Source organism: Corylus avellana, chromosome ca5, assembly GCF_901000735.1.
Source record: "Corylus avellana chromosome ca5, CavTom2PMs-1.0".
NCBI classification, from domain to species: Eukaryota; Viridiplantae; Streptophyta; class Magnoliopsida; order Fagales; family Betulaceae; genus Corylus; species Corylus avellana.
Window position 1 is genome coordinate 7,269,154 of NC_081545.1, and position 15,915 is coordinate 7,285,068.

At 34.7% G+C, this 15,915-nt stretch overlaps 1 protein-coding gene across 1 annotated transcript; it reads left to right on the forward strand.

Moving 5' to 3' along the window:
- Window positions 1-2,661: 2,661 nt before the first annotated feature.
- LOC132180407 (G-type lectin S-receptor-like serine/threonine-protein kinase At4g03230) lies at window positions 2,662-8,001 on the forward strand. Its single transcript, XM_059593215.1, has 8 exons — window positions 2,662-3,985; window positions 4,233-4,715; window positions 6,041-6,160; window positions 6,320-6,519; window positions 6,606-6,816; window positions 6,945-7,182; window positions 7,267-7,399; window positions 7,487-8,001. Exons 1-8 carry the CDS (start codon window positions 2,740-2,742, stop codon window positions 7,784-7,786), a joined length of 2,931 nt encoding a protein of 976 aa, XP_059449198.1. The 5' UTR covers window positions 2,662-2,739; the 3' UTR covers window positions 7,787-8,001.
- Window positions 8,002-15,915: the final 7,914 nt, after the last annotated feature.

Below are 15,915 nucleotides of genomic sequence, written 5' to 3' on the forward strand. Positions count from 1 at the left end.
TATGTTGCTTTGTTTTTATGATGCTTATTGTTGATCAGACTTATGGCTTTCTATTTGTTAGTTTAATGAGGTTGTTTGTTTGACTTATGGCTTTGTATTTGTTAGTTTAATGAGGTTGTTTGACTTATGGCTTTGTATTTATTAGTTTAATGAGGTTGTTTGTTTACATGATCCTCCATTGATCACAAGTTTTTTTTTAAATGCATGAAAATAACTTCATGATTTCAATGGCAATTGAATACTTGAAATTGATTCAATATTTTTCAATATAATATTTGGCAAGAATAATTTAATGACTTCAATGTCAAGGTATACTAAAAAAAGAATAACATATAAATGCAAGATTATAATGTCAATTTAATGATTTTAATTAAGTGTTGGCAATGATATAATAAAAAATAATTAGAAATAATATTTAAATGCAAATAGTGAAAGAAATAGATAATCTGTTGGAGAGAATAGAGAAAAAGTAATAGCTAAAGTAGATAGTTATACATTTTCATTAGCTATTCTGACTATTATTGCTAGAGATGCTCTTAGATTAGAGTTTCAACATTCTCGTACGAATCTATAAAATTCAGTCAATTTTTAACTAGAAAATTTATTTTTTTCTATTTTAACTAGAAAATTTACCTTTTGAAAACACCCCTCATCCCTTTATCTGAATCTCTCTACTTCATTTAATTATTATTATTACTTTTTTTTTTTTTTTTTAACAAAACCACTTCAAATCCATATAGATATATAGTTCAGTTCTACTGAACTCAACCGAAAGTTTCTCCAAATTAAAAAGCGGGATGTAGTATTTTCTTTTATGAGTTTTCACTAAAGTAAATTTGGGTAGCCGAACGTGAATACACGGCGAAAAGTAGCATCACGTTTTCCATGCCAGCTTCACCTTGTACTACATATATCAATTATTCAAATGGGATCTCACTTTACCAAGTTCTTCGAGAATATATATATTGAGTTGAATGCTGATTAAGACTGGTTCCTATAATCCTATTACAATATTAAGTTGAATCAACTTTCAATTTTATTTAGATTTAATAGCTCAAATAAGGGAATGATTAGCTTATATCTTTCAGGATTTAGACGTAGCTGTAAGGAGGCTGGAGGCCTTAAAAGTAAAATACATCAATCTTTCTAGTTCTGGGGATTTTGATAAGTTGGAAAATCTTCATCAGCTGCAGCTTAATGAACAAACCCGTTTGGTTACCTTGTTTGAGTGTTTGCAGTTCACGTTTGATCTGGGCAATCCTAGTTCTTGAAGGAGAAGCAAATCTGGTCGCCAAATTCGCCACACTTCATGAGAGGTATGGATGCCATAGACGGTGGATAATACAGACTCAGAGAGCGTAGCATTGATCCAGCCGAGAATAGTTCTTAACCCCAAGGGAATAAGCAGGATTAATTTGCTCTTCTTTATCGGAGGAGGCAGGGAGATGTGTTGGTGGGCACAGTTCTTTACCATCAATGATACCCATCAAATCACTGGCCTTAAGAACAGGCTCAATTTGGGTTAACAATTGGATGTAGTTACCACGATCTAGTTTAATATAAACTAGATGAAACACGTTAGGGAACATGTATGAAGCAGCCGTCACTATGGAAGCCATTAGATTGAATAAGCGTGAGCTTTTAGAGATGCTCTGATACCATGACAAACATGCAATCAACAAGATGCATGTTAGAAATGACTCTTTGACCTAACTCAACCCAAAATCTTTTATACCTTTTGTCTTGATCCTATATATATTACTAACAAAATCTTTATCACATGGCATGTAGTCTTCTATGAGAAAAGTTTCCCGGCCAGCAAAGGTGGAGGTCCGTTCGTCTCTTACTGTTCCAGCATGCCCATCAGGTATCTCTTCTTCTAAACCTTCTAATCATATTAATTCCGCATCAACTACTTCACAACATGACACCACACTTACTGCTGTACCCACTATTTCTATTGTCTCCAATTCACCTTTAACCTTATCTACTTCACAACCTACTCATGTACAACCTCATGGACAAGCATGCACCCGTGACCATGCATGTACATGTGTCCCTTTCATCTCTTCTTCCAACATTGAACATAACCTTGACACATCTATGTCATGCTCTGCACCTCAAGACAAAAACCCACCTACCCATGGACCACCTCATGACAATGACCCACCTACTCATGTAACCCACACTCAACAAGGAAACAGTTCCCACATGTAAATACAATCAACACCAACGGCTCCTTTTGCAATACCTGATTGGACGGTTCTTACATTAGTGCAGAAGAGGGTGCGAGGTCGTTTCAACGAAACCGGTCTTATTTTGTTTTTATGCCTTTTTTTTTTTTTTTTCTGGGAATAAAGGGAAACCCGTCTAATCTTACATGATTATCTTTCTCAAAAGAGAGAAAAAGGTAAAGCCACATTTCAAATCCTGGTGGAAAGCCCCATTGGGGCCATCGGAAAGCAAAGCTACTGGGGCCATTCTGGGAATATATATTTTACTTAATTGTTTTACCAATTTTTGAATGCACACCAATTTATAAAGAAATTTATAGAAAAATTTGTAATACAAAAGTTTGACATACCTATAAGAGTTGCTTTCACTTCATTGACTGTAGGATGCTTTTGTAGATTTTTTTTGGTTTCGAGCAAAGAGGACCTATCCATTCGAGCCTCTGTGTGATAAGCATATTCAGCGTGCTTGAAATGATAGAAAATTTCAATTAAATTAGTTACCTGCATGCATGCTTTATTCGTAATGTATTGCTATGCAAGTTGGTTGCTGTCTTCCATCTTCTTCTGGTTGTGTTCCTGTCGTGTGGATTATTGCTATGCCGGAGATACTTTGAAGCAGGGCGAGTGGATTACTGACAATGGAATAACCCTTGTCTCCAGTGGAGAAACGTTTGAACTGGGATTCTTTACCCCTATCAGAAGCTCTACCCACGAAAGGTTCGTTGGGATTTGGTACAAGCAGGATCAACAAACAGTTGTATGGGTTGCCAATCGAGGCTACCCTGTACTTAACGGTTCCACTGGAACTTTTGGAATTTCAGATGATGGAAACCTCCAGGTATCGGATACTGGAGGTGAATATTATTGGTATACGGATCTTGATTTCTCGTCTACAAATCGGACTGTGAAGCTCCGCGAGGATGGAAACCTGGTCTTAAGCGATGATAATTCGTCGGCGATGGTTCAGTGGGAGAGCTTTAAATATCCGACTGATACATTTCTTCCAGGTATGAACATAGATCAAATCCGGTTGATTTCATGGAAACCCGATGATGACCTGGAAAGGCGGAAGAGGTTCAGCTTTAGGAAAGATGAAGAAGAGGGCAACTACGTTATCAAAAAGGGGCGAAGACAAGATTATTGGAGAAGTAGTTGGATAAGAAACAGCTCAGATGTCATGCCCTATGACATAGAAATGTTATTATTAAAGAAGAGATATTCATGGGGTTTTCCTTACGAAAGGTTGGTGATGAATAATACGGGGGAATTACAATACTATCGGAGCTCGAGTGTGGACGTGGGAAAGTGGTCTTTGATTTGGAGAAAGCCGGAAGAACAAAAATATTGTAGCATTTACAATTATTGTGGGAATCTCGGCAGCTGCAATATTAATAACAATAAGGTATGCAAATGTTTGCCCGGGTTCCAACCTAATTCCCGGATGGAATGGGATTCTGGAGATTTTTTGAAGGGGTGCGGAAGAAGTTGGAATTCATCTGACGAGAGAGACATGTTCTTGAGCTTAAAGATGATGAAAGTGAGCATGTATGACTATTCTTTAGTGGTCAATGATACAACATGCAGAAGGGAGTGCCTTAACAACCACCTGTGCCAGGCTTATTCAACACGCCTGCAGGTTTATTTAGTGTCGATCACATTCTGCAGAATTTGGACTTCGGATCTAAGTGATCTTCAAGAGGAATACACAAACGGTGTTGACCTCTTTGTCCGCGTTGGGAAATCTGAAATAGGTACTCCTTTTACACATTGGAATACTTTTACATTAATTTAGTAAAATTATTTTTCTGGTAATTAAAAGAAATCATCATTCGTGTTAAAAACAAAGTGAGAAACCACCTCTGCTGGTATGGATTTTTAAAATCACCTTCACCCAGCTTGGGCTGTCAGGGTTCATTTAGAGTAGTACTATTTTGCGTGTCAAGCAGCATGCTACAATGTTATAATGCTAGACAGGTTCATAACATTATATCTTTGCAGGATCAACTTCAAGGAGTTGTGAGCCTTGCGGCACAAACCTGATCCCCTATCCGCTCAGCACTAAAAAAAATTGTGGTGACCCCATGTACTTCAGTTTCTACTGCAACAATTCCACAGGCCAGGTTAGCTTCAAGAGTACGCCTAAAGACACCTACCGAGTCATAAGTATCGATCCAGGCACACGGAAATTTTTCATCCAAATCAAACACACAGGAAATGATACAAATTCAACAGGAATTCAGCAGCTCAATAAGTCATTAGAGTTATTACCGTTTAATGCGCCCATTGATTCTACCAACTATAGTTCTAAAGCTAAAGATGAAATAGAAATTAGTTGGAAGCCCCCGCCGGAGCCAAGCTGTAATTTACCCAACGACTGCAAGGACTTGCCAAATTCAAATTGCACTGTAGCAAAAGATCATAGAGAGAAGAGGTGCCATTGCACTCAAAACTTCCAATGGGATGGCTCAAATTGTACTAGAGGTCAGAATTAATGCTCTATATTTCTTGTGCCTCCACAGAATTAGACCACTAAGATATATATATATATATATATATATCAGTTTGATAATCAAACCTAGGCCTCTTTCTCCATTGCATTTCATAAGCATTCTAAAAGTTTTCTTTTCGGTTATATATAAATTATAATCACTTCTAACGGTACGTTAGAAATTGAGAGGTTTTTGGTAGAACTTTAAAGTCCTCGTTAGCAATATCATGCTTACCTTGTAGTAACAGTATGTTGAGTATATGTGTGAGTGAAAAAAATAATAGAATACCAGATTGAAAATATATAAGAAGTGTGAGTAGTTAATATAGCATTGTTGGGCCCAAACCCGTGAGTTTAAGCATTTAGGTTGTATGGTGTCTCAACAATGTACGTGTGACGCACTCAAAAATGTAAAAAAGATTCATAAGCTAGCGAGGGGGAGATTGTTGAGTATAAGTGTGAGTGAAAAAAATAATAGAATCCCACATTGAAAATATATAAGAAGTGTGAGTAGTTAATATAGCATTGTTGGTCTCAAGGATTGAGATCCCCTCAATTTACTCAAAATTTGAGATTCTCATGTTACGAAATCATGGCCATTCATTTTAAATCAAATGTCTATAAAATACCAACTGCTTTTGTATAAACGAGGCATTAAATTTTGATTTTAAGCTGGTTTTTGTTTTACCAAGGTTTAAATAATTTTATAAACTATTGGATTTAAAATGAATGGCTACGATTTCGTAACATGAGAATCTTTAATTTTGAGTAATTGGAGGTCAATCTTGGGCGCAAACCTATGTGCTTAAGCTTTTGGGTTGTGTGATGTCTCAACATGCTATATTATAAGCTTACAAAAGGACTCCCTAAAAGTATTAATCGCCAAACACAGTAGACCTTATAATTGCAACAATTAATGAATCGAAATAGTATAATTGTGGAATTTGACTTATCATTTTTAATCTAAGTAGAGATTGTTCACAGTCAAAAAAAATATGATGGAGAGTCCTTTCATATTTTAAATATTAATGTGAGAGTAGCCCTCTTTGAATAATCACTAGCTACTAAAAGTACGTTAGAAATTGGGAGGTTTTTGGCCGAACTTTCAAAATCCTATTTAGTAATATAATGCTTACCTTGTACTAATAATAAAAATTATAATTACGACAATTAATCTAAACAGTATATCTGTTAAATTTGACTTATTATCGTTTTGATTTTTCTATAAGAGCTTGTTCACTACCAAAAAAATTATGATGGGGAGTCGTTTTCATATTTCAAATGTTTATGTAAGAGGAGTTCTCTTTCTTTCTTGTAGAAAGTGCCCGAAAGATGTCAAGGACTCTAATTGTCATGATACCTCTGATAATAGTGTTTCTCTTCGCAAGTGCAATTGTTTGTATATACATGCGGAGAAGAAAGATGGCCAAGAGACAAGGTAATTGCTTTGCCAAAATGCACTATACTTTGCACAATTTGTCGTATTTCCATTTAAACCAAAATAAAAGCCGCTTTTTAGCTATTTCATGTAATTAATTACCATACAAGTGCAATTGATTTTATATATAAATATATATATATTTTTTTTTAAACTCAGAAAATCAAAGAAAGCGAGCACTTCGTGCATTAGACAATGAAAAACATGTCAAAGACTTGATAGACTCGGTTGAATTCACAGAAGAAGATAAGAAAGACATAGATGTACCATTTTTTGACTTGGAAAGCATTCTCGCAGCTACAAATAGTTTTTCAGAAGCAAACAAGCTTGGAGAGGGGGGCTATGGGCCGGTTTACAAGGTGATTTCAACAATATTGGTTGGTATTTAATTCTCATGTAAACTAGTTTAGTCAGTGGTAATATTGTGAGTATGGTACTGTCTCAGGGCACATTTTCAGGAGGTCAACAAATTGCTTTAAAGAGGCTCTCATGTGTTTCCGGACAGGGCTTACAAGAATTTAAAAATGAGGTGGTGTTGATTGCAAAACTTCAACATAGAAATCTTGTTAGTCTTCGTGGATATTGCGTAAAAGGATATGAAAAGATTTTACTCTACGAGTACATGCCCAACAAAAGCTTAGACTCATTTATATTTAGTTGGCCTCTAAACTGAATTCATAATCTCTTGCAATGCTTCATATATATATATGGTTTTAGTAAAAGCTCATTTATTACTATTGCTAAAAGTATTGTTCTCTTGAATGGCAAATGGAAACCTTTCAAGATAAAAAGCTAAGAATGTCTTTGGACTGGGAGATGCGCTTCAAAATCATTTTAGGAATAGCTCGTGGGCTTGTCTATCTTCATCATGACTCCAGATTGAGGATCATCCATAGAGATATGAAAACTAGTAACATTCTTTTAGACGAGGAGATGAACCCCAAAATATCTGACTTTGGCTTGGCAAGGATGATTGAAGGCAAAGAAACCGAGGCTAGCACAATCAAACTAGCTGGAACTTAGTAAGTTTATGGTAGGCACTAGATAGTTTAATTGTGAAAGCTGATTCAATTCTTACTTATCCACCGATAAACATTATAATGCAGTGGCTATATGTCTCCGGAGTACACACAAAATGGAATGTTTTCATTCAAATCCGATGTTTTTAGCTTTGGTGTGGTTCTACTTGAGATTATAAGTGGAAGAAAGAATGATGCCATCATGAGCCTTATAGGTTATGTAAGTGTATTTAATTTTTGTAGTCATTAATTTCTTTAATTAGTAGGTTTATTGTCCATAAAAATTTTGATTTTAAAATTGTCTCAGGCTTGGAGATTGTTGGATGAAAACAAGGTGTTGGATTTAGTGGACCAGACTCTACGTGAAGATTGCAATGCATACCAGTTAGCAAAGTGTGTAAATATTGGATTCTTATGCTTACAAGACGACCCAAATGACCGTCCTACCATGTTAAATGTTGTTACCATGCTTGACAGTGAAGCTGCAACAATTCCAACTCCAAAACGACCATCTTTGGTTCCAGGGACATGCCTTTCTAGCACAACTAGTTCTTTTACTAGACTGGACACAATTACAGAATCAACTAGTAGTTTCGGAGGAACGTGATACCAATGCAAGTTCTCTTGAATCCATCCTTGATCTCTTAATAAGAAGGTTCTAGCGCAGACAAAACATTGGTTTTATGAATAAGAAGGGTTTATTAGTCCTTCACGCAAATGAAACTTTTCTCCCAATATCTATTCATTTTCTTGAACCTTCTTTACGGTATCTGCATTTGGTGATGATTGTAATTTCTTTTTCTATTTTGTTTCGGTCATTGTGAAGTAACCTATATGTAAGATTTGAATATCTATTCCTTTACTTAAAACTTCTCTATGGTAATGGTAATTGTATTTGGTGTATTTGGTGATGACTGTAATTTATTTTTCGTTTGTTATTTATTTATTTATTTATTTTATTTTCTTTCTTTCTTTTCGGTTCAAGTTTGAATATAATCTCTTCTCATTCAAGAACAGTTTTTTCTTTTTTCTTTTTTCTTTTTCCTTTTCTTTTTCTCTTTTATTATATTTTTTAATTTTATTTTGAGTCGGTGGGAGATTTTAGTAGTGTTATTCACATGCATAAACGACATTCGGCATAAGGAAGGGCAGGCAACGATTTTCAGGTATCTTGACACAACTATCAAGTTTATGATTATCTTACCTCTGACCGTTAGAAAAATTGATTATCTTACCTTTAACCCTTAAAGAAATTTTACCTTTTACCCTTGCTAACTTAAGCTTTATAGATTTCTCCCACCTACACCCCGAACAAGTCTCATTATCCTTGCTCTTCCTTGCAAGCATCTTGTAATGATCGACATAATTAACACCAATATTTTAATAAATAAATAAAATTGGATAATGACGGATAATCTATTATTGAACATCTTGCACGTTTTACTATTAGAAATTGACAAATAAATAAAATGCCTTTCAAAATTATTAAAAATGACAATTTTTTTTATTAATTTAAAAACTTGGGACAATTGCAAATTCGAAGTTGCATTCGAATCATCGTTGCCTTGAGAGTTAGAAAGAAAAAAAAAAATATATATATATATATATATATATATATATATGGGAAAAAGGGGCGATTGCAAAGTCACGTGAGCCTCTTTGTTGGCACTAAATCTACCGACTTTTGAAAAAAAAAAAAAAAAGGGCAAGTGAAATTCAACAAGGTCTGTCTTTGGACAAATTTAGGGGTAACTTCACTCAAATTGATTTTCAAATTTAGGGGTAACTTCACTGAAGACCCTTGAACTTTCACTCGATTTGACAAACTCCTCCTAAACTTCAAAATCTCTCAATTTAGTCCTCTAAATTTTTAATTGCAATCAATTTGAATACCTCCGTCAGATTTTAAATATTAAATGACGTTTATACCCATAATTTTTTTTTATAAAATTTTAACTTTACCCTTAATTTTAAAACCTTTTTTTATTTAAAAAAAATGAAAATTAGGAATATTTTGGTTTTTTTTGGTATTTCTAACGGCTAAATTTGACGGAGGAGTTCAAATTGAGAACAGTTGAAAGTTCAGAAACTAAATTAAGAGATTTTGAAGTTTAAAAAAAAAATATATCAAATCGAATGCAAGTTCAAAAGTTTTTAATGAAGTTACCTCTCAAATTTATGATGATAAGAGATGAAATTGTGCTATATATTCACGTCAAGCAAGCCCATGAGCACATGATGTGAAAATCAAAGAGCAGCACCCTATCCCCCCAAGATCAAATCCTTACTGCACCCTAATTTTGCCTTCGAAAGCAAGAAACACAAATTGCAGATTGTCTGTTTATTTTTTTAAGGTTAAATGCATTTTTAGTATGGCCGGCTATTTTGACACAACCCGACATAAATACGATACAAAATTATCGGGTTTAGGTTTACCCTAAGCGGATTTGGGTCATACCCGTTTATGACACGATTAAAATATTTTTTTTACCCTTAACGAGTTTGGGTCATAAACGGGTCAATTGACTCATTTATTTTGATAAACGGGTCAATTGACCTATTTATGGCCGTTTACTTTGATAAACAGGTTAATTGGCTTGTTTATGACTCGACTCATCACTTTCATTAAAAAAAAAAAAACTAAACGGGTTAAGCGGGTCATGTCGAGTGACTCACGAACTTATCATGTCGTGTCCAGGTTTGATAGAGCCAACCCGTTAGCTAAACGGGTCGTGTTTGGGTTTATCCTAAACTGGTCGCGGGTCATAACGAGTTATAAACAGGTCGACCTGCCGACCTGTTTTGCCAGTCCTACTTTTTAGTACTTAAACTTTAAAACCTTTATCTTTTTTACTTGGGTTTCATATAGGGTAAAGTTCATATACCCCCCTCAAACTATCACCCAATTGACAATGTACCCCCCAAACTTTCAATTGCGACAATGTCCCTCCCAAACTACCAAAATATTGTCAATGTCCCGCCTAAGGTTAGAACAAAGATAAAAATGCCCCTATGTATTTCTCAATAAGACAAAAATACCCCTATAAATTCAAAAAATAAATAAAATAAATAAATTTTTAATTTTTTTTTTTAAAAACGAAAATTTTAATTTAAAAAGAAAGATTTTTTTTTAAAAAAAAAATAATTATTTTTTAAACGAAAATTTTTTAATTTTTTTTAAACGATTTTTTAAAAAAATAAAAATAAAAAAATAAAACGATTTTTTCTTTAAACAGAAATTTTTATTTAAAAGAAATGGGAATTTTTATTTTCTTAAACGAAAATTGTTAATTTTTTTAAAAAAAGAAATTTTAATTTTAGAGAGTTAAAAAAAAAAAAAAAATCATAACAAAAAAAAAGAAAATTTTTAATTTTTTTCTTATACATGGATTTTTTTTTTTTAAATTTTAAATTTGCCATCCTTTGATTTATTTATTTATTTTAGTTTTAGGTTTTTTCTAGAAGTTTTGGTATTTTTTATTTTTATTTGACTAAAGGTAGTTTCTTTGAGAGAACATTAACAATTTTTGGTAATTTGGAGAAAAAATTGTCACAATTAAAAGTTTAGGGAGTACATTGACAATTGTGTGGTAATTTGAGGGGATATATGAACTTTCCCCTTTCATATATTTATACAATATTTGTTATTGGTAAATCCGGAGATAATAGTTCCATCTATATTTCATCTATAAAACTAACTATTCTCCACGCCAACCCAATCGTCGTATTCTATGTTTCAATAAAAATTAAAAATAAAATAAATAATTAAAAAACTAAAACTAAAACTAAAACCAAAAAATTATTAATTGAGAGGAATCCCTTTGTGCCAATGCCACCCCCTCAAATGAATCAGTGTTCCTATTTTCTCAGGCAACTCCTCTTCCGGCGCCATCTTGCTTCCTTCGAGATGCAAAACTCTAAGAAATTATCTTTAATGAAGTATAAAAGAGACCTGATCTGCGGATGACCTTTGTCATTTTCCGGGAAAAGATTAGCGTCAGAAAATATGGCTAGTTTCCGGATTTTACCCAGTTGATGTCAAAGGATCGGCAGCTATCTGACCATATCCAGGCGAATGACTTACAATGTGAAGAAAATTCTCTTGTTTTGGCTTTGACAAGCACAAGTCGCGCATGAGATCATGGAGGCGGCAGGGTTTGATCCTTCCACCTGCCCCAATCGCTCGTATTTCGGCGACACAAAGCCTTCTGCTACCTACCATCGAACCAATTTCTTTTTGGGATATCGATGTCCTCTGGAAACTGGCTCAGATTGACGAAACATGGTTTCAACTGGTGTGGCAAATCTTGGTAGCTCAAAGACAAGGGCGTTGGGGCTTGGGGGTGGTTCGGTGTTATGGTGGGCTTTCGGCCTTGGTAGGATAGTGGGCCTTTGACCTTTGACTTGTAATGGGTCCTACCATATTATATTTGGTATGATCATATCGTTTTGATTAGCAGCCGTAAGGGTCTTTATAAACAAGACCTAAGAGATGTACTAGGCATTCAAGTTGCAATCACTTTATTTTGGTAAAATCAATGGAATTCTCATATTTTCGTTAAAAAAAAAAAAAAAAAAAAAAAAAATTTACTTTGGTAAAAAGAGTTCTCGAATACTCAATGGAGGCCAGGCGGCAGACACCTCAAATGCCTATTTTGTTAATAAAAATTTAGTTCTTTCATTTCAATTTCCATTTACAGTAGTTCAATTCCATTTCAATTCCAATGCAGATTATTAAATCTGTTACATTCAGCCACCCCATTAAGCCACTCCTCAATTATTTTTTATTTTTTAATAATTTTTTATTTTTTATAGGGGCATAGAATGTGTGGCATGTTTTGATTGGGTTGACGAGGCGATATGTTAGTTTGATGGACAAAATATAAGTGAGAAAAAATGAAAGTACTAAAAAAAATTTAACCCTGTTTTTTTCTATCATAAACAGTTAAATTATTTGTCTGTTAAGAAAAAGTAGGCCGGCCCAGAATATAAGAAAATGAATAGATTGGCATCAAATTGATGTGTTAATCTGTTGGTACGAGATTTAGATTTAGATTTACTAGGACGTGGCTTTCCTATGATGACAATATAATTGATGAAAAGACCCAACTAAAACACTTGATTGATAACTTGTTATAATCTTTACTTTTATAGCAATTATTAATCCAATTAAAACACTTGGAAAGACCCAACTAAACCCAACGAAAACACTGTGAATATGCCTTTGTCGTCCAATTTGGTCATATATTATTGCTGGACTTTCTTAGGGGAATGGTAACCGTAGGTTTAAGATGGGAGATGAACCTTATCTGGTATGTAAATCAAGAAAGAGATGGATTGACTGCCTAAAATCTTTTGGGCTAGCAGCAGAATTTCTATTTCGTCCCCACTATAAGATTTCCTAATGCGAAAATATAAAGTGGAATAATAAACAAGAGAAGATAAAAAGATTTAAAATTACGGTGGTTCAGCAATATGCCTACATCCACACACTAAGGCCCTAGAAGCTAAAATATTTCTTTTATTGAGTGATTTTATAGTACATAGGAGCCTTCAATATATAGAAGCTAAAGGGAGAGAGACTCTCATACATTAGCAATATAGGACAAGCCTACATATTCCCTAACATTTTCCCTCTAACTCATGGTGGAGACTTGTAAAATCTTGAGTTTGTTTCTTCATCAGTGACGGAGGCCAAGATGGTGGCCAGAAACTCATTGGAGGTGATGGCGGCCGAGGCAAGTGGCTCAAATTGATGGCAGCCGAGAGAGGTGATTGATGGCGCCATAATTAGAAGCATTAGTGGCTCTAATATGTGGGCTTGTCCCACATTGCTAATATAGGAGAGTCTCTCTCCCTTTAGCAATGTGGGACAAGCCCACATATTCTCTAACACCCACTATATATGCAATAAGTGTTAAATTACCAGTTATCCCAAAAGTTTAAGTTGATAGGAAAAAATAAATTTAATCACTTAATCATTACTTTCACACTTCTACTCATGTGTGGGCTCAAATTCCTTTTTAATAGGTGGGGCTCAACATATGGAATTTTTAATTTAAATGAAGAGTGATTTGACGGAGTCAAGGATCGATCTCAGGACCTTTGACTCTGATACCATGTTAAATTATCAGTATAATACTTTACGCCAGGAAAAGTGTAAAAACATTCAGCACAAATTTCCTAGCATATGGGATTTATACACCAGGAAAAGGGTATGTTCTCATTTATAAAAAAAAAAAAATGGCGTATAGAAAAAAAAAGCAGACAAACGTGTTTGCCTTTTTCATATGAAAATACTAGGTGTCCTTCTTGTGTTCTCATGGTGTTTTCCTGATCCTAGGTAGATATTATTTTTAAAAAACATACGATAGAAATAAGGGCCAATTTCTTTTTTAATCTTTTAGAAAATACTATCCACCTAAGACTAGGAGGACACTCGATCATAACAAGAAAAAGGGTCTTTAGCGACCAAACAATTAGTGGCGACCCAAAAGTCGCCGCTAATGAGGAGTCATTAGCGGCGACTTTCAAGTCGCCGCTAATAGTGGACGCTAAATACCAAAAAAAAAAAAATTTGGAATTTAGTAGTGACCTAAATAGCGGGCACATTTGTCGCCGTTATTGAGACTCATCAGCAACGCCTCTCAGGGGTCGCCGCTGTTAACCCCTCCTTAGCGGCGACATTGGGTCGCCGCTAATAAGATTCAATCAGCGGCGACACAATGTCGTTGCTATTGAGTACCAAATAGGTGTCGCCACTATTGACTTGATAAAAATTAAAAAATATATATTAAAAAGAATATTAGCGGTGACATTGTGTTGCTACTATTGAGTGCCAAACAACGGTAACAACTAGTGTCGCCGCTGATGAGTAGTCAATAGCGGCGACCATGGTGTTGCCACTATTGACTTGATAAAAATTTTAAAAAAATATATTAAAAAGATTATTAGCGGCAACACAATGTTGCTGCTATTGATCAGTGCTAGACAACGGTGGCACCTAGTGTCGTCGTTGATGAGCAATCAATTAGCAGCGACAAAAAGTCATTAGCGGCAACCCTAAAGTCGCCGCTATTTGGCATTGGTGTCGGATTAAAAGCAGCCACCAAATAGCGGCTACTTGTCACCGCTATTACTAAATAGCGGCTAAAAAATGCTCATTAGCAGCGACTTTGAGTCCTCGCTAATGACCTTATTTTTTGTAGTGACTTAGCATTCTCTTTTTTATATACCCCAATATTAAATATGCTTGTTATAAGGAGTTTTTTTTTTTTTTTTTTTAATGCGTGACAAAATATGATTGGTGTTAATGATGAACAATAACTGATTTCGTAAAAAAAAAAAAACAAAAATTTGCTTAGGCCCAAGAGTATTTAGTCATTTTTTGTACAGATTCTGATAAAAATTGGTCTCAGTATCTATTTGTTAAAATCTCAAGCCACATAGACCAACATAGCATTTATCACTTAAATAATGTGTGTTCAGATCTACCATTCTGCCCATAAATTCGTACCCAAAAGTGATACTTGAATCCAATTCGTGAACCCGAATTCGTATACCCCAGAATATTGGAACAAATTAATGGATGCATCTACCAGCGAATCTAAAGTTCAGCATGATTTGAAGGAGCGTCGCACCTTGATTCAATGGCCACTTTTTAAAAAAGGAACAAAAAAAAAAAAAAAAAAAAAAGTCCATAGTTGATAAGGCCCCAACAAACAAAAATAAAAGCGGACGCCATGTCGATTTTATTATTTTCCTAGTCACATAAATTACATAATAATGTCAATTATTCTTTCTTACAAGGAGGAGAACGAGAAAAGTAAAGCCACCGGCCAAGACATTAATGTAGATGGAATGGACGAATTGCATACCAAAATAATGAAAATTGCTGATCGGGAAGCACTTGTTGGTTAAAAAGCATATAAAATCATGAGATGTAATCGTGAGGGGTATAAAACCAGAATGTCTTGCAACGAGATGCCAAGCATGCATCTTTAGTGCACTTGAAATGATAGAAAATGATCTCGAATACCACTGGAAAAGAAAATTATTGGTATACGTACGTATCTTGATTCCTCATCTACAAGTCGGACTCTGAAGCTCATGGATTCTGGAAACGTGATCTTAAGCGATGATGATCAGTTGGTGAAGGTTCAGTGGGAAAGCTTCCAATATCCGACTGATACATTTCTTCCAGGCATGAAGATGGATGAAACACTGATGTTGATTTCATGGATAGGTGATGGTGACCCAAGAGGGGGGCAGTTCACTCTATTAGAAGATATTTGAATGACCCTAAAGTTAGGAATTTGATAAAAATTAGATTACCTTGCACAATCTGTCATACTTCCATTTCAATCAAATAAAAGCCACTTTTTAGCTATTTCATGTAATTAGTTATCATGCAAGTGTAATTGATTTTTTATGTACATGTTTTTTTCTCTTTTTTTTTTTTTTTTCTAAATTCAGAAAATCAAAGAAAGCGAGCACTTCGTGCATAGGCATTAATGAAGAACATGTCAAAGACTTGAATAGACTCAGTTGAATTCACAGAAGAAGCTAAGAAAGACTAGATGTACCATTTTTTAACTTGAAAAGCATTCTCAGTGCTACAAATAGTTTCTCAGATGTAAACAAGCTTGGATAGAGGGGGGTATGGGCCGGTTTACAAGGTAATTTCAACAATATTAGTTGGTATTTAATCCTCATGTAAACTAGTTTCTGGTTAGT

Excerpts from the sequence above, each read along its gene's own strand:
- LOC132180407 (XM_059593215.1), top strand. The coding sequence starts at position 2,740 with ATGCATGCTTTATTCGTAATGTATTGCTATGCAAGTTGGTTGCTGTCT. Across the intron at positions 3,986-4,232 it reads CGTTGGGAAATCTGAAATAG|GATCAACTTCAAGGAGTTGT; the intron begins GTACTCCTTTTA and ends ATATCTTTGCAG. Across the intron at positions 7,183-7,266 it reads ATCAAACTAGCTGGAACTTA|TGGCTATATGTCTCCGGAGT; the intron begins GTAAGTTTATGG and ends ATTATAATGCAG.